Source organism: Buteo buteo, chromosome 25, assembly GCF_964188355.1.
Source record: "Buteo buteo chromosome 25, bButBut1.hap1.1, whole genome shotgun sequence".
Taxonomy (NCBI): domain Eukaryota; kingdom Metazoa; phylum Chordata; class Aves; order Accipitriformes; family Accipitridae; genus Buteo; species Buteo buteo.
In genome coordinates this window covers 7,217,775-7,242,568 of record NC_134195.1, presented here as the reverse complement: position 1 = coordinate 7,242,568, position 24,794 = coordinate 7,217,775, and the positions used below count along the sequence as shown (strand labels likewise).

The 24,794-nt window shown below is 46.2% G+C and overlaps 1 protein-coding gene across 2 annotated transcripts; it reads left to right on the top strand.

The window, feature by feature from the left end:
• Nucleotides 1-15,939: 15,939 nt before the first annotated feature.
• Nucleotides 15,940-23,039, top strand: PDCL3 (phosducin like 3). 2 transcript variants are annotated; one of them, XM_075057329.1, is made up of 6 exons: nucleotides 15,940-16,071; nucleotides 17,493-17,622; nucleotides 18,321-18,411; nucleotides 19,087-19,230; nucleotides 20,082-20,290; nucleotides 22,622-23,039. In XM_075057329.1, exons 1-6 carry the CDS (start codon nucleotides 16,066-16,068, stop codon nucleotides 22,762-22,764), a joined length of 723 nt encoding a protein of 240 aa, XP_074913430.1. In that variant the 5' UTR covers nucleotides 15,940-16,065; the 3' UTR covers nucleotides 22,765-23,039. The 2 variants fall into 2 exon arrangements, with proteins under 2 accessions (XP_074913430.1, XP_074913431.1); XM_075057330.1 differs by lacking the exon at nucleotides 19,087-19,230.
• Nucleotides 23,040-24,794: the final 1,755 nt, after the last annotated feature.

Here is a 24,794-nt window from a genome sequence, read left to right as displayed (position 1 = left end):
CACACACTCTCTTCATATGACCCCTTGTTTGGGAGTCTAATGAGCTGCTTGTATAAACAAAACAATAATTTCCAGTAGTTCTAATCCTCAACAGCCTCAAAATAGTCAATGAACATTAGCTAGTTAATAAGCAATTTGCCCCCTGAAGTCAAGGAAGTGCATAAATTGTGACATACAGGAGAGATGAGAAAGAGAGACTGAGAAAGAAGTGAAGGTGGCAGCGGTGGCAGAAACAAGAGTGGAGTCTGACCCAGCTGCTAGGACAGCCTTCACGAACCATATGCTTCACATATTATTAAGGTGTTTAGTTGTGCACAACCTAGTAATGAACAGGGCTGAGGATATGCTAGAAGACTGAATGTATGTTTTATTGTATATTTAAACTGAGATTGAATTTTTTAAATCAGAGATTAAAAGTACCCCATTGAAGCATGCATAATGTATCTTCAAAAGAAGACAAAATAGGCTTCACAGCTGCAGGAGAGAAACAGAACTGGGACAATTAATGAGTTCCCCAAAATTAATATCTTAACGCCGGGCATTATCTTTCCCATTGTCTTGAAATTTCACCAAGAAAAATAAAGGAGGAATGAATGCACCGGTTGTTCTATATTTAGAAGTGCAACAGAAAAGCTGGAGTCGTGAGCACAAGAGAACAGGACAGCCACAGCAAGGCTTATGTCAGGGACCAGTATGTCCACAGGTCAGCTCTAATTACTAGAGGCAGAGCAGAGCTGTATGATAGCTGCTGGGACTCCTGCGTGCTTCAGGGATGCTCTTTCCCTATGGCTCTCCCTGGACCTGTCAGTGCCCTCTCCTTGGTCTGGTGTTCCTCCAGTTTGTTCTCATCTGTTGAGTTTTGCCAAGAAAGTGAGGGTGAGCTGCTGCTGAAGGCGATTCGTCTCCCCCCCCTCCAGTTTGGCAGACGTGAGCTGCAGCCCCCAGAGCACCTCTTGGGCACTCAGCTGTGACGGACCACATCTTCCCAAGCTTGCTGCTTCTGGAGCAACAGGACACCTTGAGCTTGCCAGTCACCCTGCAGTCATGCTTAAGCTTATGTAAACTTTCTGGTAAAGCTAGATGAGTTTAATATAAGATGTATTGAATTGGTTGTTTTGGCAACAAGGACAGAGGGACCACGGCGATAGCTGCTTTCCCTCTGACTGGGTCTCAGGCCATACAGCATTCCCTTATGCTTTGCTTCCTCTGCAGAAGAGCTAAGACTTGGAGAAAGATCTCCATTGATTCCCCTCCCCCCACTTTTTTTTTTTTTTGGTAGGATTTCTATAGGCACAGGAGTTTGCTGAAACCTCCTGTTCCATGGGTCATGTCTCAGCTCACACACCTGGTGTGCTACAGCTCCAGTCCAGACAGAGACCTTTGACATTCCCGTGGGGCTTCACAACCACAGCCCCCATCACGGAGCCATCGAAAACAGCCTCTCCCTCAGCAGCTCCAGCCATCATCCCACCCCGTGTCTCTTCTTCCTGCCCCCATGGAAACTTTCAAGTTGTGCCAACACCACTGTGAAGGGCGGTGTTTTCCTTTAAGAATCAAAAGAAAAGAAGAAAAAGTTTAACACGAGCCCTGCAGCCTGTTTCGCAGTAGGTGCCGTGAGCAGCTGTGTTGGCACAGCAGAAGGAGCGGTGCAGCACGGCAGGAGCTGCAGAACCCCATGCTGCTGCAGGGGCACCCGTGCTGTAGGCGGCTGGCTTGGACAGCCCAGGAGCAAGCCTCTGAGCCAACGCAGCATGAAACATAACCATCAGCTTGATGAGGGAACAGGGAACTGTTTTTCTTCAGTGCAGCTCATACGGTCAATGTTGATTGAAACCTCCGTAGCAAAACATCCAGCAGCCCCCTAAGGAGCCACTGTTGCTTTCCAAGACAGAGAGTTTGGTTTGTGGTGCAGGTCAGCAGCATTTCACGCTCTAGATCTCTAGCCAAAGGTTGCCACGTTTACACAGATAGGAAGGGTTGATCTAATGGCTGCCCTCAAAACAACATTTGTCTACTAGCCACACTACAAACCCCATACCTCCAGTACCCATAGCAGGCAGTTATACGGGGACTCACCCAATACTAACAGACTCTCCTCCCTTTGTCTTCTCATAGACTAGCTCCTAGTAGGCAGTTGCAGCTTACACACATGCTAGGTTTCACATAGAGAAAGTCCTTTGGCTGCAGTCCCACAATACCTCATTCCTGGCTTCTTGCCCTTCATTTAAATTCCCTAGCCTGCCTATACAAAGAGATGATGACATCTCTACAGCCCATTCTTCAAAAGGCCTCAATTCTCACAAGACCAGAAAACCAAGGAGATATTTGAGTTACACTAGAGTAAGCAGCAGCATAAGATGGATTATTATAGGGCAGATATGGGAAACAGAGGCTCCCAAAACCTTGGGCTGGTAGTGTCAGTCTTGAAGCGGTTCTCTAAATAGCCTTTTTACTTGGCTGGATTAATACATCTGAAGCTGGTGGACACTAGGGCCTTCCCATTCTCTGTCACAAATAGAATAATTCAAACACCTAATAATGCAGTTATAAGGCTCTTAAATTTGAGTGGCATTCTGCTGGTGAAGCTGTTAAACAAAATCTTCTGCAGCACAGCAATCTTCTGCAGCACAGTGTGTCCACCATAACACTGCAATCCAGAGTACAAATCTAATAGTGCTTCGGTAGCCTTTCAAGCTGCATAGGTGGAAGACAAGAGTTTTGGAAGGTCTTGGAAAAGGCCACTTCCTGGATTGCCTTTTAACCCACAGGTTTCCTTCATCTGGATCCTAATGGAACAAGCCTCAAAGCAACTAAGGAGATTCTCAGTACCAGAGAGGTAGAAATTATATCTGGATTATTCTTAAGAAGAGTTTGTAGAAGATCTTTAAGGTTCGAGCACTGATAAGGTTTATACACTGTCTGTAGAAGACTCCTTGGTTTTCACTCCATCAATGCAGAAACTCAGAGGACAATTCCAACACCGTCTTTGGACCAAGGTGTGTGCAGTAATACTGAAGTTACAGCACAGCCCTACCTCCATATCCAAATGTTAGAGAAGATAATTCATCAGCTTTACCATCATTATAAGGCAGTCCTGTTTAAGTTCCTCAGGTGCATCTACTTACACTTAATAGTTAACTGTGCCCATGATGAGGTGTGAAGTGGTCAGATGAAGCAGACTTCTGTGCATACTGAATTCGGAGATTCCAGCCATGCACATGGAGACACAAGCTCTAAAGACAATAAAGTAGGTTTCCCAGATAACTGCACTACCAAAGAAAATATTGTGTTTGGTGCAACAAATATTTTATAGAAGGGAATAAGATGGACATGAGTCCTTTGCACACTTAAGTATCCATAGAAGTAGTCTGTTGACATTTTCTTTTGAAGGATGTAGCTAGGGAAACCTAATAACAAACCCTGTCTTTAGCAGCTTTTCAGACAGGCACAGATAGACACACACATGAATTTAGACCAGAAATGCCAACGAGCATGAAAAACTCTGAGCCGTGGAGAAAGCCAGCATTAACACCACCACAAGGTCAGGAGCCTGGTGGCAGCTAGTACTCCTGTGACTGGACATATCTGAGGGGCAGCTCAAGCGAGACAGTCTTCTTAGGAACAAGACTGGGAAGAACATTAGGTAACACCCCCCCTTGAGCAATGGTCACACAGGAGAAGAGCTTGTTCAGCTCATCGTCGTTTCTCACGGCCAGCTGGATGTGCCTGGGCAGGATCCTGGCTTTCCTGTTTTCCCATGCAGCGTTCCCCGCCAGCTCCAGGATCTCCACGCTCAGGTACTCCAGCACTGCAGCCAGGTAGATGGCAGCACCGGGACCGATCCTGTCAGCGTAGTTCCCTCTTTTAAGGAGCCTGTAGACACGACCCACGGGGAACTGCAGACCAGCCTTGGCTGATTTGGTTTTCTTTGGCACAGGGAGAAGCTTTGTGGTTTTTTTCCCATGTTCAGACATTCTAATGTCAATCTAGTATAAAAAGAGAAAGAATTAAAAAAACCCAAACCAAACAGACACAGAGACTGAGCATTTAAGTCCTTTCTTCCTCCTCATCTCACTGCCTTTCTAATTCCAGTTTTCCCCTCTCAGATGTTCATACTTTCGTCTGAAGGAGCAGATGGGTCAGGCTGCTGCTCTAGGAGAGTCTGACAAGTTTCCAGCCAAGAGGCATCTACAAGCTCAGTCAGAGCAGCAGGTCAGCCATCTGCTAGATTTCAAAACTTTGCAAGAGAGTAAGGTATAACTTAGGAGCAAGGTCTTCTGACCCAGTATCAAAGGAGGACTACTGTTAAGGAGAAAGGTTAAACAAACTAGGTTTCAAGATACTTACAAGTGTTCAGAAACCCTGCAAGGAAACTTCTTTGAACTTACCCCTGGTAAGAACCTAAGCAGTTTCTGCAACGGTGAGACCTTATGAGAGCCAGAGCTAGAATTTTATATCTTTGTGTGTAGTAAGAACAACAGAAAAAAACCCTTCATCTACTGGAAACCACTTCAAATGGATCTTTGTTCTCCAGAGATGAGAGGACCTATTACTGCAAGATAACAGGCCACAATCAAGAACAAGACTTACAGGAAGAAGAGAAGCTTTGTTTTACATCAGACAGTGAAATTGCTCTGCTCAGCATCCTGCGCATCAGGCTACTACAAATGCAGAAGTACCATCTTCTTGTATGGTATTGCATCCATTCTATCAAGCCCAATCACTTATTGCTGACAAAGTCTCTGGCACTGAGTAGTACCAATTACTCTTCAATGCATAACACAAAGCAACCAGAAAACAAACACAGGGAAATTCTGCTCTTGTATATAGAATTATTCTCAAGTTTTAATCATTAGTTGTTTTTAAGTAATGAGAAGCTGTATCCAGATGTGGAGAGGAACTAAATCAGATAGCAAATTGAAGTGCCTAAAAATACAATAAAATGTTCTTTTAGGACATTTTTGTGGGCCTTAGAAAGATAAGGTTTATAAAAACAGCCTACACAAATAAATGAAACAGATTAAAAGCCCCCTTAAGCAGCCTTATACAAAACACAGACCTTACACACCCATTATTTCACTCAGGAGTTTATCTACCACAAAGAAAGCATGCTGTCATTTCTTAAGAACAAATCCTCACCTGAAAACACTACTGACTTAACCTCTCTTCCAACAACCCCACTACTCAAACCCACAACTTCTGGCAAGACCTGCCCCCTTTTAAACTCCACAGTGGCAGCCATATCATTACCAGCTCTTGCATCCTTTAATGCCACCTGGGTAAGCAATGATTCCGCCAAGCAAAGTAAAAAACAATCAAGGTCCCAACACAAGATCAACTCAGTACAGACCCTGAGAGCATGAGAATTTGTCACTACTCCTTGTAGAGCTGCTTAGCACCTTGTTAGCTGATCTCCTCTGGAAACAAGCCTAATATTTACTGTCTCAGAGAACTGCAGTATCTCTGATTGGCAGTTAATTTATTACAGCTGGAAGGGGGCACACCTCACCTTGCTGCAGTCATCAAGAATTAAACCCAGCAACCTGTACCACTGTTCTTCGTGTTGCCAGTAGTAGCCAAGCTTTTTTGTGACCATGGAAAGCTCAGGAACTCTGACATGGGGTTCTCTCTCTTCCAGGACTTGTCTCCATCTGTCACACAGTCCAATTTTGTCCGAAGTCATGCATAGCTGTGTTGCAAGGCATAATATGTACTTTCTAGGGTCAAGGGTGGGGTGAAAGCTGAATAATTTTTTTCTTCAATACACAAGTGCTGGAAAATTGAGCCCTGGCCCAACAGAAACTTTTGCTGAGCAGCTGCGTTAAGAGACATCTACCCTCTGTTACTGTGAAGCCAGAGAGGTGAGTTCTCAGATCACTATGCTATCTGGTTAATTTACAAATGGGTTGAACTATTGGCTAAAAGAAAGCAAACAAGATAGTTCTTGATCAAAGAAATACTTAAAAAATTGACTTTTGAATTGGACCGGTACTTTACCACAAACTCTGTCTTTGGTTGTAAGTAGAGGTAGGGCCACACGGCTCACTCAGTGTCTTTTATCATACAGAAGATGGCAGGTGAAGGCATTTCTAGAACCCACTTGAGCACTGGCCGTGCCTTGCAGGGTCTGATTGGTGTGGTGCAGAGCAGGCTCACAGCAGCAGCTTGCATCCAGGAGTGGCATGATGACCGACACGCAGTCCTCCAGATTAACAAAGGGTACTGTAAGCACTATGCATGAAATTAGTAACTTGCTTGAGTCTTCTACCATTACTTTAAACCTTTAGATTTTTGTGTGGCCCAAAGAAATAATGATTCCCAAGCCTGTTTTCCCTTGCCATGGTCAAATGGAGGAAATAATTTGCATTTCAGGTGTTAATTTCTTATGTACCTCCTTTAAAGCTTCTTTTTTTTTTTTCCATTTACAGGTGTAAACACCCAGCACAAGGCTAGTTACATATAGCACATCTTTACTATATGCACAAAGCTTAAGATCTACTCTCAGACATTTTTACTTCTCATTGCTACAGCATTCTCCACTTTGTCTCATGTCACTGGATTAATTTCAGGCCAGCCAAGACCTCATCAAATTGCACTTGAAAACCAGGTAGCATACAATGACTGTTCCAGCTGCCCACTACCCTGAAACCATGGTGTCTGCTCAGTCAGGTATTCCCTCTTCCCATTTCTGTGTAAGCACAGCTTGGAGTGCGTCATTAACTCAGCTGCATATAGCTCTTACGTCTGTCAGCATCATAACACCTGGTCAGCAGGGTCTGACGCCCTTGTGCCTTGAGGGGACGAAGGAGCTAAGTCAAACTCAGCAGGACAGCAGATCTTTTTCAAATAAAAAGTTAATGCTCCCACTAGGAGAGTGTTTAGGAAGCTGGTCCTAACCAGCTCTTCTCTGTGTGAGATGCTATGAAATCTGAGAGATACTGCCTCAGGGCAGACTGATCCTAATGCTGCTGCAGCAGATCCCTGGTTTCCAGTTCAACAGCAAGCCTCAGCACCCACTACAAACAGAGAAACCCTGGGCACTTTCCTGGGGGAAGATTTTCAATGACTTGGTCAGCAAGGGCCCAGGGGCTTGTTTGGATATGAAGGCTTTTGTCTTTCTGCACTGATAAAAGCAAGACAGCCACCTCTACCAACAGCACAAATATTGCACCAGACTTTAAATAAACTACCTACGGTTGTTACGACAAGATGGAGGCAATAGAGGTTTAGTGTCATGCTGGAGCAGTCTAAAGAGAGGTAGTTGTTCACTACAGCTTTACAAGCAATAAGACTTTAAAGCACAGCATTACTAACTTCTAAAGCAGAGTTAAACCACCTCTGAGGCACTAAACTAATTGCACTATGAACCTATGGTGGAGGAAAAGTTCACATGAATGGCAGTGTGCCTTGACTCTGCCTGCTCCACAACAGTTATCTGTAACGTTTTCAAAAGTAAACATGTACTTGACTTTAAAAGAGTTATTTGGGCAGTATGCTAGAGGTGGGTTTTTTTGACATTTTTTGTATTGCCCCATCCCTGGAAGGGGAACTGAGAAAAGAAAGGAGAACAGTGTTGCATTCCAGGAACTTTATTACAAACTTTAAAGATGCATTAAAATTAGCAGGAAAATACTTGACAAAGAAGCAAAGACATACAAATTAGTGCTACTGCATCCCATCATCCAGAAGTGCACAGACCAGACCAAGAAAAGCAAGTTTCACTGGCTACCACCTTGGTCCTGAAAAGGAGCAGCATCTCTAACAGTTTTCTTGGGAAGGAGCTGGGAAAGGATATTTGGCATAACCCCTCCCTGAGCAATTGTCACACAGGAGAAGAGCTTGTTCAGCTCATCATCATTTCTCACGGCCAGCTGGATGTGCCTGGGCAGGATCCTGGCTTTCCTGTTTTCCCGTGCAGCGTTCCCCGCCAGCTCCAGGATCTCCACACTCAGGTACTCCAGCACCGCAGCCAGGTAGATGGCAGCACCGGGACCGATCCTGTCAGCGTAGTTCCCTCTTTTAAGGAGCCTGTAGACACGACCCACGGGGAACTGCAGACCAGCCTTGGCTGATTTGGTTTTCTTTGGGGCAGCTCCAGGTTTGCCAGGCACTGCATGTTTCTTTCCACGTCCAGACATTTTGATGGGTGAGGAGACACAAAGGGTTGGAGGTCTTCAAATTACCCAGGTGCTTGGGCTACAGCTAACTGATAGCAAGAGGAGATAACAGCAAGGTGAGTTACACTTTCTGCGCTTCCACATCAAGAAGAAATTTTTTTTCTTGAAGAGAGTCACATGCCACAGTTCATTAATAGCAGAGCTAAGATTTTAACTACTACTACTACCCTTTTACAGCCTACCTTTTAGGAGAGAGGCCTCACTGTAAAACCAGAGTGATTTGATAACCTCTCAAGAAAGGCTTATTCAAGTAGATATGAAGAACCCAAAAGAGAGGCTTTTCCCTGCTACTTGGAATGTATTTGGGATTGAGGCACAGGGGGTCTTAGTAACATTTTCTTAAACACCATAACAGTTACCTCAAAGCTAACTTGAGGCTGATAGCATATTTCCACACATTCTGTATGTCTAAATATTTTGATGGTTTTAATATTTTGTACCAGCTGTGGAAACTGGTTTGCTGCTAGGTGACTGTAAAAGTGAGATTTGGTAAATAATTATTAGAAATCTTATAATAACACTATGACTGAAACAATAGACAGAAGTATAGCCAAGCAATTAACTAGTAATTATTCATAAGTTTTGCAGTTCTTGCTCTTATAACTAGATGTTCCTGTACACTAGATGAAAAAGATGCTGAAACTGCCCACATGTGATTGAAAGTGCATTAAGCTTCAAGATCAAAGAACAAGGACAGGAATAAAGACTTCAAGGACAGCCAACAAGAACTTCAAATGGGTCGGTGGTCGCAAAAGCAGCCCTTCGACTCAAATGGATCCTTCATGGCACGTGATTGGATGTAGGCAGTACTAAGATAATCAGTTGCAATCATTTTTATGTATATGTATACTAATCTGATTAATATCCAATTAGTTATTCTATATAACCTGTTTGTGCTAAAGCTGTGGTATGCACACTAGGTGGAACTATCCCCAGTGCATCCAGCGCTGCAATAAAGAATGCCTGCTTTCTAGAACTCCAAAACAAGTCTTAGAGAGTTTCTTCGACCGGCTTTTCGGTATCAAGGCCAAGCCTGCCTGTTCTTCCAAGAGGAATCTGTATTCTAACTCCTTCCATTATCAAGTTTGATCTTTCTTTCATTTTAAATGTAACAATTGAAAAAACTCCTGCAGCTCACAGCATCTTATACCCAAAATACTTCAAGAGGTTTTCATACAAAGTTCCACATTTTTTTCCCCAAAGGATATTCTCTGGTTGCTGTGAGAATACTGGAGGTGTTCTGCACCAGGAAGAATTGACTTGGACAGCATAATGCTGACTGAAGAACAAAAACTACTGTCTATTTACTCAAGATTAAAAAAATTCAGTCCAGTTAGAATACTCTTACAATTGGAGTGGCAAAAATACTCATTTAAATAACATTTCTAATCTATGAGTAAATAGGACAGTTGCTTCCAGCACAGCTGTTTGCAATATACACAAAAATCTATCACTAGATTAATATGTGGGGGTCTTATATAGTTTTTATAGAGAAATTTAAATATTTTAGAAAAAACAGAATAAGTTTTGGGAAGGAGGAACAAAAAAACCCCAGCCCATAATAAAATCCAAACAAACCAAGCCATAACTCCTTATCCTTATTATTCAACAACAATTTTCATATTTTGATTACTCACATTACAGACATACTGTGTTACAAATGCAGCTAACTTACAAAACAAAGTCCACAATAACCCCAAACCTTTTACTATGTATTATACATGAAAAAAAAAAATCCCATTACCTTCAGAAGTTCTTATTTTGGCCTAGTCTGTGCTTTGCTACAGCCTGCACTCAAAGGCAAACAAGCCACATAATATCATTCCCCCTAACCCTGGGGAAGAACCTTTTTATTAGCAAGTTTTTCTCCTCATCAGTGGCTCACCTGGACAGTTAATGAGTCATTCTCACATGTGGTTCATCTTCCTTCTAACCCCTGATTAGGGGGAAAAGGAGGAAACATGTTATAGATGCCCAGAAGTAAATTCTCCGGGGTGGGGAGGGGAGAAGTCAGGCTGTTTCCAAGGGCTGAGCCACAGCTGTATTTCAGTCTCACTGTCACGCTACCAGCTCTCACCCACTGTGGCTGGAGTATTTCTGTCTGTACACCTTGAGTAAAAACAGTCTTCTCTTTCCTGCTGAAGCTTGATAAAAAAAAGTACATAGGGGAAATGTGCTTTATAAATACGATGTATTTTTAGTTGGGTGGAAGGGGGAAAACTGTGTATTGCTTTATGTGTGTCCTGGGCAGAGAGAGTTATGCTTTGTTCACATTGTGTCCGAGCCCCACCAAGTGATGTGATGTGGCTGCTCCTAAGATTTGGGCTTCTGCCCCCTCTTCTGGTAACTCTCTGTCCCAGATGGGGCTCAGGGTTTACTGTGGGAACTGAGGGGTTCTAGTGCTAAGGGTCCTTAGCTAGTTCCTCTCGGTTCATCTGGGCAAAACTCTCACCTAAAGCGAATGAGTATTTTTGAGCACCTTTTAAAAAATGAGTGCACGGTCTCTGCTCGTGCTCTTTCTGTGTTTTCTGGTGTCCAAAATAGGTTCCAACCAGCAACAGACAAGAGCCATGGGTGTGAAAGGTATTTCAGCCACAGAAGATGACTCTTAAACCAGCAGGTCCTCCTGAAAGCCCAGGCTCTGACAAAACATTCATACAGCAAATCTGGCACCAACAGTTAAGCCTTCGGTTCTACATGCCGGGTACTTATTGCAGGTCTGAGCCAAAAGACTTTGGAGTGCCTGCAGAAGACTCCAAAATTGCAATCCTGAAAACTTTAGCTCACATGCTGCCCTGCCGGCAGGCTCTGTAGCCCTTTACTTTCTGATTTAAAGTTCTCACATCATCTATATTTGTGGCTCCATCTACCACTCAGACAGCTACTCTTCCCACAAAGATGATCATTTAGTCCAAGCTGGATGAGGCTGAGTCTTCTTCCACCTCAGGGCCCTGGGAGAGGGGTATGGGGCACCCTCCGCACAGCCAAATACTCGTCATAAGGACCGATGTCCTCTCAAAGCGCAGCTATCCATTTCTTTTAATTCCGAGGCAGAAAAGGTGGCTGTGCCTTCTCTTCAGTAAACCAGACATAGCACAGGGTAAGTGCCCCAGCACGCTTCAGGATACATGGGTGTTAACGGGATGTCCGTGATGTTATAACGTGTTACGACAGGGCTTCTGAATTTCCATTTCAGGCCCTTGGCAGAGCAGAGACACAGTCGTTTCTCCACGTGCCTGGGAAAAACACACCCTTAAGGCCTGCTGGCAGGTTTCTGGGGACTCAGAGCTGGACTCCCCCTTTCTGGGCGAATGTGCTGACCATCGGGCTAGAGTATAAAAGGAGGGGTAGGTGGGAGCATTACCTCCTGCCTTCTCCTCTGCTGCGTGTCTTTGAGAAGAAAACGCAAGGTCTGCTCAATTCTTTGAAAGAGCAGAAGTGCCCATTTTTAGGGAATGGGGTGTTGATCCCCAATGGATTGGGGTCACCACACTCGACCCACTCCTCAGTGTTGGCTGAGTGATGTTTTAATACAGGCTCAAAAATAAAATAAAAGTAACTATCTAGACATAAATTTCTTGTAATGCTAATCGGCTATGGCCCAATCCTAACAATATCTGAAGTACTGATAATTATGTCTGATAAGAATAGAAAATATAGGTTTGATTATTTTATTTTATTTTTTAACAGAACAGGGAAAGAAAAATGAGGAGAGAAGCCAGTGGAGAAGTAAAGCAGGATATGAAATGCAAACAGATAAAAAGAGGCTCAATGAAGTGGAAAGGGAAGAGTTATAGAGAAAAGCTAAGGCAGAGGAGAGCCCCAAAATTCACCAACAGTATTTGGATGCTCTTAGGGAAGTGTTCCCTATGGCTGACAATTTATTTGGGGTGTTTCTATGACTGTGCCCAGTTTGGTTTATATGTTCAGGTTTACAGTAGCTCCAGGATGCTGGCTGGTGAGCATGAGGAGCTGAGGCCATGTGCAGCTCAGCACACTGCCTGGTTGGGATCCCACATCTCATGGCCATGCTGCTTCCCCTGCGTGCCCTACAGAGCCACACCATCCAAAAAGGACAAGTCACCCAGGGCTGGGCAGGAGGAGAGGGGCTCACAGCTCTGCCACCACGCTGTAAGGGTGCCCGTGAACTCATTTTAGCAGGGCTGAACCACAGCGAATGCACCTTCTCTTCCTGCCTGATTGCTTCAGAGGGGAAAAAGGAGTGGTGGGAGGTGCTAGGAAGTAGCTCATTGTACCTTTTTAACTTCTGAAACAAGAGTTTCAGAATACGTTTGCTGTGGTTTAAGCCCAGCCGCCATCAAAGCACCATGAGGCCATCTGCTCACTCCTCCCTCATGACGGTGGGACGGGGAGGAGAAAATAAAAGGAAAGGCTCGTGGGTCGAGACAAGGATAGGGAGGGATCACTCACCAGTTACCATCATGGGCAAAACACACTTGACATGGAGGGGGGAAGGGGAATCAATTTAATTTGTTAGCAATCAAATCAGAGTACGATAATGGGAAGTAAAATCAAATCTCAAAACACTTTCCTTCCACCCCTCCCTTCTTCCCAGGCTCAGCTCCACTCCTGATTTTCTCTCCCTCCTCCCTGCCAGCAGCACAGGGGGACAGGGAATGGGGGTTGGGGTCAGTTCATCACACGTTTTCTCTGCTGCTCCTTCCTCCTCAGGGGGACGACTCCTCACTCTTCCCCTGCTCCACCATGGGGTCTCTCCCATGGGAGACAGTCCTTCACGAACTGCTCCAGCCTGGGTCCTTTCCATGGGCTGCAGTCCTTTAGGCACAGCCTGCTCCAGCACAGGCTTCCCACGGGGTCCCAGCCTCCTTCGGGCATCCCCCTGCTCCGGTGTGGGGTCCTTCCCGGTCTGCAGGTGGATATGTGCTCCACCATGGACCTCCAATGGGCTGCAGGGACACAGCCTGCCTCACCATGGTCTTCCCCACGGGCTGCAGGGGAATCTCTGCTCCGGCGCCTGGAGCACCTCCTCTCTCTCCTTCTTCACTGACCTGGGGGTCTGCAGGGTTGGTTCTCTCACATCCCACTCCCTTCTCCTCTCCAGTTTTTTTTTTCCCTTCTTAAATACATCATCCCAGGCGCGCTACCACTGTCGCTGATAGGCTCGGCCTTGGCCAGCAGCGGGGCTGTCTTGGAGCCAGGGAAGCTTCTAGCAGCTTCTCACAGGAGCCCCCGCCCCTGCTACCAAAACCCTGCCACACAAACCCAAAACAATGTTACATGTTTTTCAATCTGATATCAAATTCCTTGTTTTGCTTTCCACTGTGTAATGCTTTTCCAGGGCGTGTTTAGCAAGCAACTTCTAGAGGACATGATTTTGTATCCCTCACGGTGCTGCTGAACAATGATAAAAGGGGCAAGGCAAGAGCTGTGCTGCCAACCTGGCTGAGCTCCGATGGTGAGGGTACAGCTTGGGGATGAGAAAAGGTTTCTTTGCTTGTGCCGGCTGCGAGGCTGTGCCACCTGGAAGCTGGGCAGGAATTCCTCTGCCTGCCATGACTTACATCCTGCATCATTTCCAAGCTGATGTTGGTTTGAGGGGTGTGAGGAGAGGGCGGGGGGATCCCTCCAGATGAATGGTACTTGGGTTAAAGCTCTGCTGAGATGGGCTTTGGGCAGGGCCGCAGCTCACACAGAGCCCGGCTGGGATCCCGCAAACCCGTGAGTTACGTGAACAACCTTTGTACGAAACCCCTCCAGAAGCACTCTTGGGATGGCACGCAAGGACGGCTGCTTGCGGGCCCAGGGGCTAGTGGGTGTCCAGGGACGAGCGGGTGCCCACCATGGCTGCTGGAGGGACTGGTCCCTCTTAGCCCCAGGGTTCCTCCATGAGGGACCCACACCTTTCTGGGTGTCTCTGGGGACAGGGAGCAGCAAGGCCCTGGACAGGTGGGGAAGCAGAGTTTCTAAATCACGCTGCTCTTCCCAGTGCACATGCTGGGACTTCCTGCCTGGGAAATGAAGCGGGGTCCCTGTGACGAATCACAGAATCATTTAGGTTGGAAAAGACATTTAAGATCATCAAGTCCAACTGTCAACCATGCCCACTAAACCATGTCCTGAAGTGCCACATCTACACGTCTTTTAAATACCTCCAGGGATGGTGACTCCACCACTTCCCTGGGCAGCCTGTTCCAATGCCTGACAACCCTTGCAGTGAAGAAATTTTTCCTAATATCCAATCTAAACCTCTGCTGCTGCAATTTGAGGCCATTTCCTCTCGTCCTATCACTAGTTACTTGATAGAAGAGACCAGCACCCACCTCACTACAACCCCCTTTCAGGTAGCTGTAGAGAGCGATAAGGTCTCCCCTCAGCCTCCTTTTCTCCAGACCAAACAGCCCCAGTTCCCTCAGCCGCTCCTCATCAGACTTGTGCTCCAGGCCCCTCACCAGCTCGGTTGTCCTTCTCTGGACACGCTCCAGCCCCTCCATGTCTTTCCTGCAGTGAGGGGCCCAAAACTGAACACAGGACTCGAGGGGCGGCCTCACCAGTGCCCAGTACAGGGGACAATCACCTCCCTGCTCCTGCTGGCCACACCATTTCTGATACAGGCCAGGATGCCGTTGGCCTTCTTGCCCACCCGGGCACACTGCTGGCTCATACTCAGCCGGCTGTTGACCAGCACCCCCAGGTCTTTCTCCGCCGGGCAGCTTTCCAGCCCCTCTTCCCCAAGCCTGTAGCGCTGCGTGGGGTTGTTGTGACCCAAGTGCAGGACCTGGCACTTGGCCTCGTTGAACTTCATACAGTTGGCCTCAGCCCATCGATCCAGCCTGTCCAGATCCCTCTGTAGAGCCTTCCTGCCCTTGAACAGATCAACACTCCCGCCCAACTTGGTGTCATCTGCAAACTTGCTGAAGGTGCACTTGATCCCCTTGTTCAGATCATTGGTAAAGGTACTAAACAGAACTGGCCCCAGTACTGAGCCCTGGGGAACATCGCTTGTGACCGGCTGCCAACTGGATTTCACCCCATTCACCACAACCCTCTGGGCTCGTCCATCCAGCCAGTTTTTCACCCAGCGAAGAGCACACTTGTCCAGGCCATGAGCCGCCAGCTTCTCAAGGAGCATGCCGTGACAGTGTCAAAGGCCTTACTGAAGTCCAGGTAGACAACACCCACAGCCTTCCCCTCATCCACTAGGCGGGTCCCTGGTCACAGGAGATCAGGTTGGTCAAGCAGGACCTGCCTGTCATGAACCCACGCTGGCTGGGCCCCATCCCCTGGTTGTCCTGCACACGCCGTGTGAGCGCCATCTTCCCCGGTACGGGGGTCAGGCTGAGAGGCCCGCGGTTCCCCGGATCCTCCCTCGACCCTTCTTGTAAATGGGGGTCACCTCGGCAAGCCTCCAGTCGGCGGGGACCTCCCCCGTCGGCCAGGATCGCTGATAAATGGCGGAGAGTGGCTTGGCAAGCTCCGAGGAGCCGGGGCAGGGGAACCCGGACCTTTTAAAAACCGGCCCTGTGGCGGCTACGGGCGGCGCTGGCGGTAAGGGAGAAGATGAGGGAAGAGAAAACCCAAACCAAACCCAGCCCCGGCAGCAAGAGCTGACACCCCCGAACTCATCCAGCCGGAGCGCCCCGGCCCCGCTGCCTTCCAACAGCCCGCGCCCCCTCACGGCTCCCCGCGGCCGGCCCGCCCACCGCGGCGGCAGCTCCCCCGGACCGCCGCCCGCCGCCGGGCCGGGCCTTATGAGGCGATTCGGGAAGCGGCAGCCCTGCTGCGCCCGCCCCGCCGGTGGAGCGCCGCCTCCTCCGGCCGCGCCGCGCACGCCGGGACCGGCCCTGCCCAGCCCCGCTGCCGCCGCCGCCGACCGGGCCCCGGCCCCGGTCCCGTCCCCGGTGGCAGGATGCAGGTGAGCAGCCGGGGGGGGGCCCCCGCTCACCCGGCCTGTGGTGCGGGGGGAGCCCGCCCGGGCGAAGGGCTGGGGCCGGGGGCCGTGGCTGGTGACAGACGCCGGGGCGGCCTCGGGCCCCGCCGGCAGCCCTGGGCCTGCCTCGCCGGCGGAGAGCCCCGGGGAGGCGGGGGGGGGAGCCCGGTTTCATCCCCCTTTCTGGGGGTGGAGGCGTCTGTCGTGTGGCGGTCTTGTTACGGAGCTCCGTGGCTTGGTTTTCTGATGGCTTGTTTGGGTTTCCCCCCCCCCCCTTTTTTCCACAGTATTTTGCTACAGTAGTAAGCAGATGGGCTGGTGGGTGTTTCAGGCACTTCATCAGGGTGTTGGTAAACGACAGTGGGTGCTGTGAAATGCTGTGTTGAGGGAAAAATGACCACAGTCAGAGACAAAAAAAACACAACCCAAACCCCAACAAACCCTGATGCACTATTTTCTGTGCTACTTTGTTTTCTTTCCTTATTTTCTCCCCCCCCCCTCCCCAGTAGTCCAGAAGTACTGTGTTTTGGTCTAGAGAAGAGATACGGTCTTGAACAGACCTAGCGTAAGCTATATTGACATAAGCCATAGCAAAGCAGTAGGTGTTATATTCATTTTCAAAGTGAACTTTGGTCAAGACGGTAAGGAACCAGAATCAACCAGATACTGAACTTTTATGTATTTAAAAAAATAAAATTGCTGTCTAACTCAGAAGAACTTCTGCTGAGCTTCTCAACAATACATGGGTGTCTGTTGGCCTTGTTTTGTAGGATTATTGCGACTATTTCACAGTAAAGTCTCTTTCTAACTTTCAGGAACAGTCTAGACATAGATTTAAATCTGATGCCCGAGCAATGGGCTTGTCTGGCAGAGACTGTGCTTGCTTCTCTCTAAGCACTCATGTAGTCACACTGACTTGAATCTGCCAAGGAGACTTCCCATATATCCAGAGTTAGGTCTGCAAGGCTGGTGCCTGTGTGTCTTTTCACCAGTGCTTCCCAGTGCAACGACCGCTGATTTGGTGGCCTGTTGTTCTGCTGAGGCTCTATACGTGAGTGCTGCAGCCAGTGTGCTTTCCTGTCACCCAGCTGATTTCCTTGCCTTTCCTTTCACCCTGTGAGAGCTGCAATGATGGTTGCAATGCTTCAAACTTTTGTACCCTACCAAGACCTCCTGTACATGCTGTGAGTGGGTTGGAATAAAATAAAGTCACTCTTCAGGTGCTGGTCTGTGATTGTAGAGAAGCCTCAGCATCAGGAGAATGCTCTTTCTGACTTTCTGGTGCCATCTAGACAGTTACCGGTTTAGCAATGTTCTGTGTCTCTTGAAAAACTTGCCTGTGTGAAGTTCTCCAAGTGGTAAAGTTTACCACGAATGCATGTCATCCATTTCTTGTCGTGTTCTAGGACCCAAATAAAGACACAGAGTGGAATGACATCCTGCGCAAGAAAGGTATCCTTCCTCCAAAGGAAAACCTGGAGGAGCAGGAGCGTGCAAAGGAGGAGGAGCAGCTTGCTATCCTTCAGAAGTCCCTTGGTGAGTGACCAGCCAACTCAGGTAGCAGCCGCATGACAGGTCTTGGAATGGCTCCTGGGGGAAGCTTGTACAAACAAATGGCCAGCAGTAATGTCTATATGCCTGTAAAGCAATGTGTCCTTTTCCAAGTCTGTAAGGGATACCAAAGCTGCTTCTTGTACAGGGTGATCGTCTGTTAACAGTATCAAACAAATACCTTGTTGAACATGTGGATTCTTCCACCGCAGGAAGGCTTTGTTGTTTATGTCAGCTCCATATTTTTATAGAAGTAAATGTTTGAAAACTGAAATAAGTAGTGCAAAGGGAGTCTGCCATGTGAATCTGCAAGTAAAAGTATTTCATTACATTACCTGTTGTATGCTTCCTCCTTCCTCTGTTGTTCAGGCATCCCTGCTATGTTGTGTGTGTGTTAGGTACATCTGCTGCAGCCACAAAACTTGAAAGCTAGCGCAGGTATTTGTGTGCTAATTGAGGCAGCCTTCAGCTCAGAGTCCTTTACATTTTTGCCTTTCCATCTATATGTCTAAAGTGCATAATGTTTTCTAAAAATCTAGTAACAATACTACATCAAAAAACCCCCATATTTCCCATAGTTAATCTGTCCTTAAAGTAAATGAATTCTGTTGGACTGATAAAAGCTGATGTGTTTTAATCCTGGAATGAATTTTTTTGCTGATTTGATGTTTCTTCCATTCTAGTGAAAACTTATGAGGATATGACTCTGGAAGAGCTAGAAGAGAATGAAGATGAATTTAATGAGGAAGATGAGAAAGCTATTGAACTGTACAGGTCAGAGAAGCATGCAGAATTTGGCTTTAATGAAAATTCACGTTTTTTTTTCTTTTATATGCTGTTAGGTATTGTTGAAGAGAGGATGGATGTTGTTAGGCCTGATGATAGAAAGTGGGTTGTGTTTCTGGTCTCTTGTAGAGCTTCTAAGTGTCTTCAATAGGACAACTAGGTTTAAATTCAGTGTCCTTTATCTACAACCTAGTTTTGCAGAGATACTACTGTGTACCTGCTGAGTGCATGGCTGGGGATTCTGAGCGCTGTGAAAATCACCTCCAAGATTTCTCAATTTTTGCATGAATGAGATTAAGGTGCTGCAGATGTACAAAATTACAGTGTTGGTTTTCCATTATCTCTTTATCTCTACCACCTCTTGGTTTTTTTTTGCCATTTAGCTTGGTAGTGTAGTATCTGCAGAAGAAATGTCTACTGAGGGCAGAAATGAGAAAAAAAAATTTTTGAAACATAGTTGTACTTCTTGCATGTTGGTGGTTGTAACTTGTGATGCAAATATAAAAGCATATATTGTCTACGTCAGCTTGTTTTTGTTGCTCTGGGATTTTAAGAAGTTTGTAACGTGCCTCTGAAGTCTTGGTTTCAAGCAGCTCCTTTAAGTGTTGTTCGGTCAAAAATGCATCTGTTCTCAAGATCTTTTTCCCATTCATTGCTGTTCAGGCAGCAAAGGTTAGCAGAAATGAAAGCAGCTCAAATGAAGAATAAATTTGGGGAGGTTTTGGAGATTTCGGGAAAAGATTACGTTCAAGAGGTTACAAAAGCTGGAAAAGGTATATGGGTAGTCCTGCACCTCTACAGACAAGGGTAAGAATTTGTTTTTAACCTTTAAACCTTTCACTGTCAATAGCTGAAAATACCTAGACAAATGTGTAGTTATGGTGGAAATTAAGGAACTGATTTTGGAGTTCTAAGAAATAAAAACTTGGATTAGTAGTTTCATTACTGTTGACTCAGGAGTGCTGAACTTAGCTCTAAAATGATGTTACCACGAAGTGGCTTTTTTATACATCTATACAGCACAGTGTGACTTGTTCCATACAGCTGCTATAGAGGTAGCTGCTGCCACTGAAATATCCAAGCTTTGGAAATTGTTCTGGATAAAGTGCGAGGGGCTGTGCATTAGAAGGATTGCTGTGTGTCTTTAGCCTGATTTCTAGATGCATGAAAATGGAGTGAACAAGGTTTCCAGTCCTGTCAGCATGATGGAAAAACTTGTCAAAAAGGTCTTGTAAGTTGCTGGAATTTTCTGGAAAGGGTTAGAAGTACTTGATTTTGTTCATTGTCTCTAATTGCCTCACAGATGTTCATCGTCATTTGCGTACTTTCTTCCAGGAGCTGCTTTTCTTTCTATTTTGCCCTTGCTCATGCAATTTCTAAATACCATATCTTCATAAACCAATTCTCTGTAGGATAGAGGGGAAGGTTGTATTGCTAATATCTTAAAACAAAAAAAACACCACCCACCAAAACCTCCAGTGATGCTGATTTCCTTTGAGTGCTAGAATCCTGGACAGCAAAAGTATTCAGGAGTTACTTCTGGTACTTTTGTCTTCTCATAAATGCTACTCTGACCTTTCTTCTGGAGCAGATTACTGTCTAATTTGTCTTCTTTTTTTTTTCTTTCCCTGATGTGTGTCTGTTGCTGTTCTTCACAGAATTCCACTCTGTGCCTTAATAAATCAACATATGAGCGGGCTTGCAAGAAAGTTCAGAGATGTGAAATTCATCAAAGCTATCTCTACCACCTGCATTCCCAACTACCCCGATAAGAACCTGCCTACGATATTCGTCTACCTGGAGGGAGACATCAAAGCTCAGTTCATTGGGCCTTTGGTGTTCGGTGGCATGAACCTGACAAGGGATGGTGAGTGTCTGCATCTCTGGTCTTCCAAAGGAAAAGCAAAACTGGTTTGCTGGGAATAAGAGAAGTGAGGCTTAGGAGAAGGCAGCTACTAAAAATCATATCAGTTTTGTTGTTGTGGGGATTTTTTTGTGGTTTGGTGGGGTTTTTTTGTGGTTGGTTTTTTTTTTTTTTTTGCACCCTTATGGCTCAACAACATGCAATTAAGGCTATCTTGTAAAAGCAGTGAGTGGCTGAGTAGGCCAACATACAGATATTTATCTTATGTGTGTGTGCAAGTATTCACACCCTGTGTTGGGTGAAACAAATTTTCCTGAATATATTAAAGGGTCAGTAGTACCCACGCACATTCTTTGGGGCTTTTGTACCTGAATGACTGACTTTTCCCCCAGTTACTTGATAATCTGTGCGCTTGATAACTGGTGCTTGCCTATTGCATTGTAGGGCTTATTGTTTCATTTTCAAGCTGATGGCATTTGTCTGTTGTACCTTCCTGACACGCAGGCTCTGCTCCTCATGAACCTTTCAAGAGAGCCTGTCCATTTGCCCAAATGGGGCTGCTAGCCTGAAATTGGGCTGCTTCCTTTTCCTCTTGCCATCTCCCAGAGATGGCAGCACGTTAAACTCCTGCCTCAGTGGTTCAGGGGGCACAGGGCTCCATGGGGAGAGGCTGTTACCTTTCCTGGAGGTCAGGGGTTTCCCTAGATCTATTTCTCCTTGTCGATCTCGGCAGCCTGGAGGCAGGCTGGGTCCTGCAGCCTCATTGGCATGATGTGCTTCAGGAAATGAGGGTGGTGATGCGGGTCTCGCAGAGCACTGTGGCTCTTCAGTAAAAGCTGCTGTTTGGAGGTGGTGGGTCAGGGATGGTATCCTACAGCAGTGCTTGAAGACAAAGGTCAGTGTTGAAAAAGGCTCTTCTTGGAAAGCAAATGCAACTTGGGTATAACCTAGTGGATTTTGCTTCAGTTAAAAGGATACTTGTCAGCTGCTGAGTAGGCATATTGGTGCAGATGCCTTCAAGCTTTTTCAAGGTCAGACTTTAAGGGCATCTTCAGCTGAAGTGAATCACACTTAAGCAGCATTTCAAGGTCACTGCCTATACTGGGGTAGGATGCAAAGACTTTTTTTTTTTTTACTAAAACTCTGAAGTTTATAGAGTATCTTGAGTGTGTGCTGTAGAAAATGCTCCCCTGCCTTGAACTGTCAGAAGGGGAAAAGCTCACCAATGGAGATCCCTGATTTGAGAACAGCTAACTCCAACTGCAGCAGTTGCCTAATTATGCACTGAAGTGAGCAGTGGTAGCAGAACCTACAGTTAGCTTTCTCTCATTTTTAGCACATAAATAATTGATTTTGGGGGGGTCCAGAGGTGACTGAGCCAGCTTAATTCAGGCATCACAGAAAGCTGGGCACTGAAATTCTGCACTTTCTTTTATTTTTCTCCTTCCTTCTCACCTAAGCCCAGCTGACTTCCACTGGAGATTAAAGAAAGTGTGAGGTTGTATTCATTACTCTGTAATGTCTGAAGGAAATTAGATTTAATGATAGGCTTGCCAGCAGGACTAGGAGAACGGTTTCAACTGAATGTGTTGTATTGACTTTCTTCCACTTCTGGGAAGCAATCCAATTTGGTCTGTGTAGTAATAGGCTTACTACTGATGGTGGAGTCTCGCTTACTGTCTTGCTAAGGAACTAATAATGAGTGCATGGCATAGTGGGAAAGGGGTGAATTGCATTTTCAGGGTACATCCCTGAAAAATACCAATGATTCAGATGTGTAAATGGAATTGCTACAGGTTTTTTTGCCCCTCAGCAAATCTATTCCCTGCCTCTTCTGACTGTGATGAACTTGGTATATGATAGAAACGGCTGTAATATATGAACAGTATTCCTTCACTGGTGATAGATGTGCAAACCTGCCCTCTGCCCTTACATGGTTAGGAGGAGATGGAATTCACTTTCACCGGGAGAGTTGCCTCTAAAGCTGCTGCTCTGTATCAACTGCCTGTTTTGTACTCCTGGTTGTAAAGGGAGCAGGGAGGCACTGGCGATGCCACCGGTGGGCTGCAGAGCAGTACCCTGAGCTCTGTGCCCTGGGCTGAAACCTGTGCCAGCAGTAGGGACTGTGAAGGGAGGGCTTGGCTGGAGCAGCTGTGGGAGACAGGGCAGGGGCTGGGACCTGGGGTTGGAAGAGGAGGGGGAAGAATGGAGCAGGGCCCTGGTTTTGGTGGTGGTGATGGCAGGGTGATAAGAGAAGTCAGCTGGAGGAGCAAGGGTGGGCTTTTTCCAGTTTGCTCTGCTGCGTTCATGGCTTTCTTATTTTGCTCTGCGTAGAATTGGAGTGGAAGATTTCGGAGTCGGGTGCCATCAAGACAGACCTCGAGGAGAACCCCAGGAAGCAGATCCAGGACCAGCTCATGTCCTCAATCAGGACGTGTGTCCCAGCCAGAGGGGAGAGTGACTCAGAGGATGACTAACTCCTGTGGTGGCATCAAGATTGATACAGTACACTTGCAGCCAGTGTTCCCACCTAGAGCACTGGAGATGCTCATCAACATCTCGCTGAGCCTGGGAAGGGTAGTATTTCAAGACAACCATTTACCTGGAAACTCCTAGAAACTAAAGGTTTTTTTTTTTTAAAAAAAAACAAACTTATTGCAGCTTCTCTTAAGATCCTGAAAGACATTTTATATTATGAAGCCTGAGTAAATCTTAGTCAAAGTTTTAAAATATAGACATCAGTAGAAACAGAGGTCTCTTGTTATTATTTTCTTAGTAAATTGCTGACTTCTTTTAAAAAATCTGAAGTGGCCTTAAGTGCACTGTTTTTGACAAGCTTAACTTGGGTAAATCAAATCTAAATAGCTGATCTTAAACAACTGGTTATCGCATTTAGTTGGGCCTTCTCTTAGCCCATCGTGCATAGATGTCTGACAGCCTGGACTGCGTGGAGAGCTAGGGGAGGTGACCTATGATGTGGGTGCTCCTGAAGCTGGTGTGTGGTCCTTTGCAGAGGTGTGCTGGCGGTGGGGCCAGCACAGGGTAGCTGGGACCCCAAACATCTTGACACAGGCCTTGGTGACAGCCAGCATCTCATGGGACCTGCTGAGTCCAGAACCCCCTTTCATTTAGCAGCAGTATTTTGCCTTTCACAGGGGCTGAGCTTCCTGCACCATCTTATCTGCTAATTGGGAAAGAAAATTTAAGATGGTGGTGCTCGAGTGTGAGACTGCTGACTTCTTCCACAAAATCAGAAGTCTGATGTGTTACTACAGTAGTGCCATTGCCAGATGGGAGGGAAAATGATGTTTGAAGACCTGACGTCTTTCTATATTAAAGCCTTCCATCATCTAGGTACAGTAATAATAATTGAGGCCTTAGAAGAGAATGAACTGAAATACCACCTTAATTATAGATATGCTGACACTCAGAGCTGCTTGCTTATTTTGGGTTGGGTTTGATGTCCACCTACACTTCCAATTTGTCTACACTTGGGCTAACAAGCTCCAAGAGCTTTTGCTAACAAGGCTGCCCCAAGGACATTTTGTTATATTGCTGATGGATTCTGTGGGTGGATGGTACAGAATGCGACACTCAATAAGCAGCAACTTTATTTTTTTTTAGTTTTGTGTTAGTTCATAGCGCCTTTTAAGCATGTTTCCTGCACTCTGTTTCTATGCCAAATGCAGCAGAATACAAGCTGATAAATCCTGAATATTATTATTGTACATAGCACCACACTGCTCTTGACACTGGACTATCCAAAATGCTGTCAGACCTGATACTTTTCTGTAATTACCTACAACATCTTACAGTCTAGGAAGAGGACAACTCTTTTTCCCCATAGAAGCCTGCACTGCATATTTTGCTTATCTTTTGCTCATCCTCATTGAACTGTGTTTTGGGGTGACCTCTGAGCACATGGACTGTGTTCCTTTTGGAGGAAACTATCTAAAGGAGCAGCCCCTGAAGGTAAAGTCAGTCCAAAGAGCTAGGCTAAAGCTAACCTGAAACAAGGCCCTCTGAAATGTGTGCAGAGTGGATGTCACATCCTTGGCCTCTCCCTCCAGATCTGGTGCAGCTGAGCTGTCTGGATTGCTGATGTAGACACAGCTGCCGTACTCTTCTCAACTTGTTTTTAATTTAAAGTTTATCAAACCTTTTAGGAAGGGGAGGTGGAATCTGCAATCTGTCTTGTATCATTGCTGTGACGACTTCAATTTGAAATCTAATTTAAAAAGTAGGCAATGCTTTGGGTACTTTTTTACTTCTATTTGGGTACTTTTTTACTTCTATTATTCCCTCTTTTATTGTCTCCCACTTCAGTGCCTCTATGGAGGCAGAGTAGCAATGACGTTGCAGCTACCCTTTCACTGTCTTCTAGACCGTTGATGATTCATGGACCACAGCAGGAGAGGAGCTCAAAGCAGGATGACCACTGTGTTCAGATGGGGTTGCTGAGGGCTCTGTCCTGCAGGATCTTGGAAACAACTAGGGATGAAGAGTC